The 1,740-nt window shown below is 46.4% G+C and overlaps 1 protein-coding gene across 1 annotated transcript; it reads right to left on the bottom strand.

Moving 5' to 3' along the window:
- Positions 1 to 593: 593 nt before the first annotated feature.
- Positions 594 to 1,453, bottom strand: LOC105048443 (uncharacterized). Its single transcript, XM_010927746.4, has one exon. The coding sequence runs from the start codon at positions 1,309 to 1,311 to the stop codon at positions 877 to 879; it is 435 nt and encodes a 144-aa protein (XP_010926048.1). The 5' UTR covers positions 1,312 to 1,453; the 3' UTR covers positions 594 to 876.
- Between the last annotated feature and the right edge of the window lie 287 nt (positions 1,454 to 1,740).

The raw sequence follows: 1,740 nt of genomic DNA, 5'->3' as shown, positions 1-1,740 counted from the left end.
GTCAAATAACGGTGACAGCAACACTGAATAGAATTATCTTAGATCAAATACTTCAAAAACTGCACCACAACACCACCAAAATTCGTATTCAACCAAGGAAGCCATAGGACTTTGGCTAAATATCGCTCCAAGTTCGCATTTCTCTAGGGCCTCAGATTCATCAAAGAGAGACAAATGCGACTCGATAAAATTTAGTAATAATATGAGAAACAGTATAACAACACGGCTCACCTTGTCTTCCCTAACCGGACTTGTACCCATCCTAACCCACTCGAGAGAGAGAGAGAGAGATGGGAGAGGAGCAAAGTGAAGTAAATTTCTTTAGCAGCACACTTGGATTTACTAAACCATACCAATCATCCGCAGCAACTCCTCCAGCATTACCGCCATGCACATGCCTGTAAGTATTCTTCAGAGACCAGAACTAAACATTCGCAACACCAGAGGAATCGATGGCGCGAATCTCCTTTTAGGCCACATTGCAATTAGTCCTCCTATTAAATGGCTTCTCATTTCTTAACAAAAAAAAATAAGAAGAAGAGCGGAAGGAACAAGCCCATAAGAACAGAGGGAAAAAAAAAAAAAGCAGCATATGAGCAGAGAAAGAACTGAACTGATGTATTGCCTTTCCCATCAAGCCTTTCGAAAGCACAAGGAATCAATGCAAACAAACATACTCGAACTAAAATTGAAACAGTTTTCACGGTATTCTTCTCGGGAGCTTCTACTTCTGTACAGAGAAAACCACGGAGAGAAGAACAAGAAAGAAAACTACCGCCTTTATCCTCTGTTTCTATGTTTTCTCCTACTCTCTAAAACTCTGTCATTCTTGGTATTTCTCCCACTTTTCCTTCCAAAAACTCCATCTTTCTCGTTTCATTTGGCTTGGTTAGGGATCTCCTGGATGTGTTGGAGCTGCCAGATATCGTGGTCCTCCTCCTCCCAGAAAAGCCCCGACCCTCCCCTGTTCTCGGAGCAGAGGAAGTCTTCCTCCACAAAGGGGAACCAGCCCAGAAGCACCTCCTCCTCCGCACCCCACCACCACCACCCCCCAAACTCGTCCCATCCGAGAGGCCGCTCCTGCTCCACCTCCGGCGCCGGCGCCGGCGCCGACGCCGCGGGAACAAAGGAGTTCACGGTGGTGGCCGCGGCGGAGCTCTTTTCGGCTCCGTCGCCCTTGCGGGGCTTTTCTGGCGCCGCCGCCCTTGTCCTCTCCGTCCCCTTGGAGGTCGGATCCTTGTAGCGGCGCTGGGTTTTGGCGGGCGTTTTGGGGGCTTTGGAGGCCGTGAGCTCTGCTCTGTTTCGTTTCATGGTGCTAAAAGGGGGGGACGAAGGAGGCAAGGGAAGGGTAGGGTCGACGAGGGAAGGTATTCTTTATTTTTTGGCAGCGGAGGGAGGGAGCTTAGGGTTCTCTTATAGCTACATGGACCTTGTTTCTGTTGTATCCCCGCAAACTTTCGGCTATGCTGGACGAGCCAGTATTGCGGGCTAGGACTCACGAGATGAACTCTTGAATCTATGTTAGGACGTAGGTGTCTGGTTAAATCAAAGTAAAAGCTTGTGCTTTGACAATCATAATTGAAGGGGTCCACCCAGATGATTGCTATGTTTCTCATACATTTTCTTTTTCTTTTGAAATAAATATAATTTTCTATTCCTTTATTTGATAATTTTATGATGAGATTTTCTTTTTTCTTTTTCTTTTTTTTTTTTTTTTTGAGTGGGGATCTGCGGTCTGTT

Source organism: Elaeis guineensis, chromosome 7 (genome assembly GCF_000442705.2).
Source record: "Elaeis guineensis isolate ETL-2024a chromosome 7, EG11, whole genome shotgun sequence".
NCBI lineage: Eukaryota > Viridiplantae > Streptophyta > Magnoliopsida > Arecales > Arecaceae > Elaeis > Elaeis guineensis.
This window is presented reverse-complemented; position numbering and strand designations above follow the sequence as displayed.

Excerpts from the sequence above, each read along its gene's own strand:
- LOC105048443 (XM_010927746.4), bottom strand. The coding sequence starts at position 1,311 with ATGAAACGAAACAGAGCAGAGCTCACGGCCTCCAAAGCCCCCAAAACG.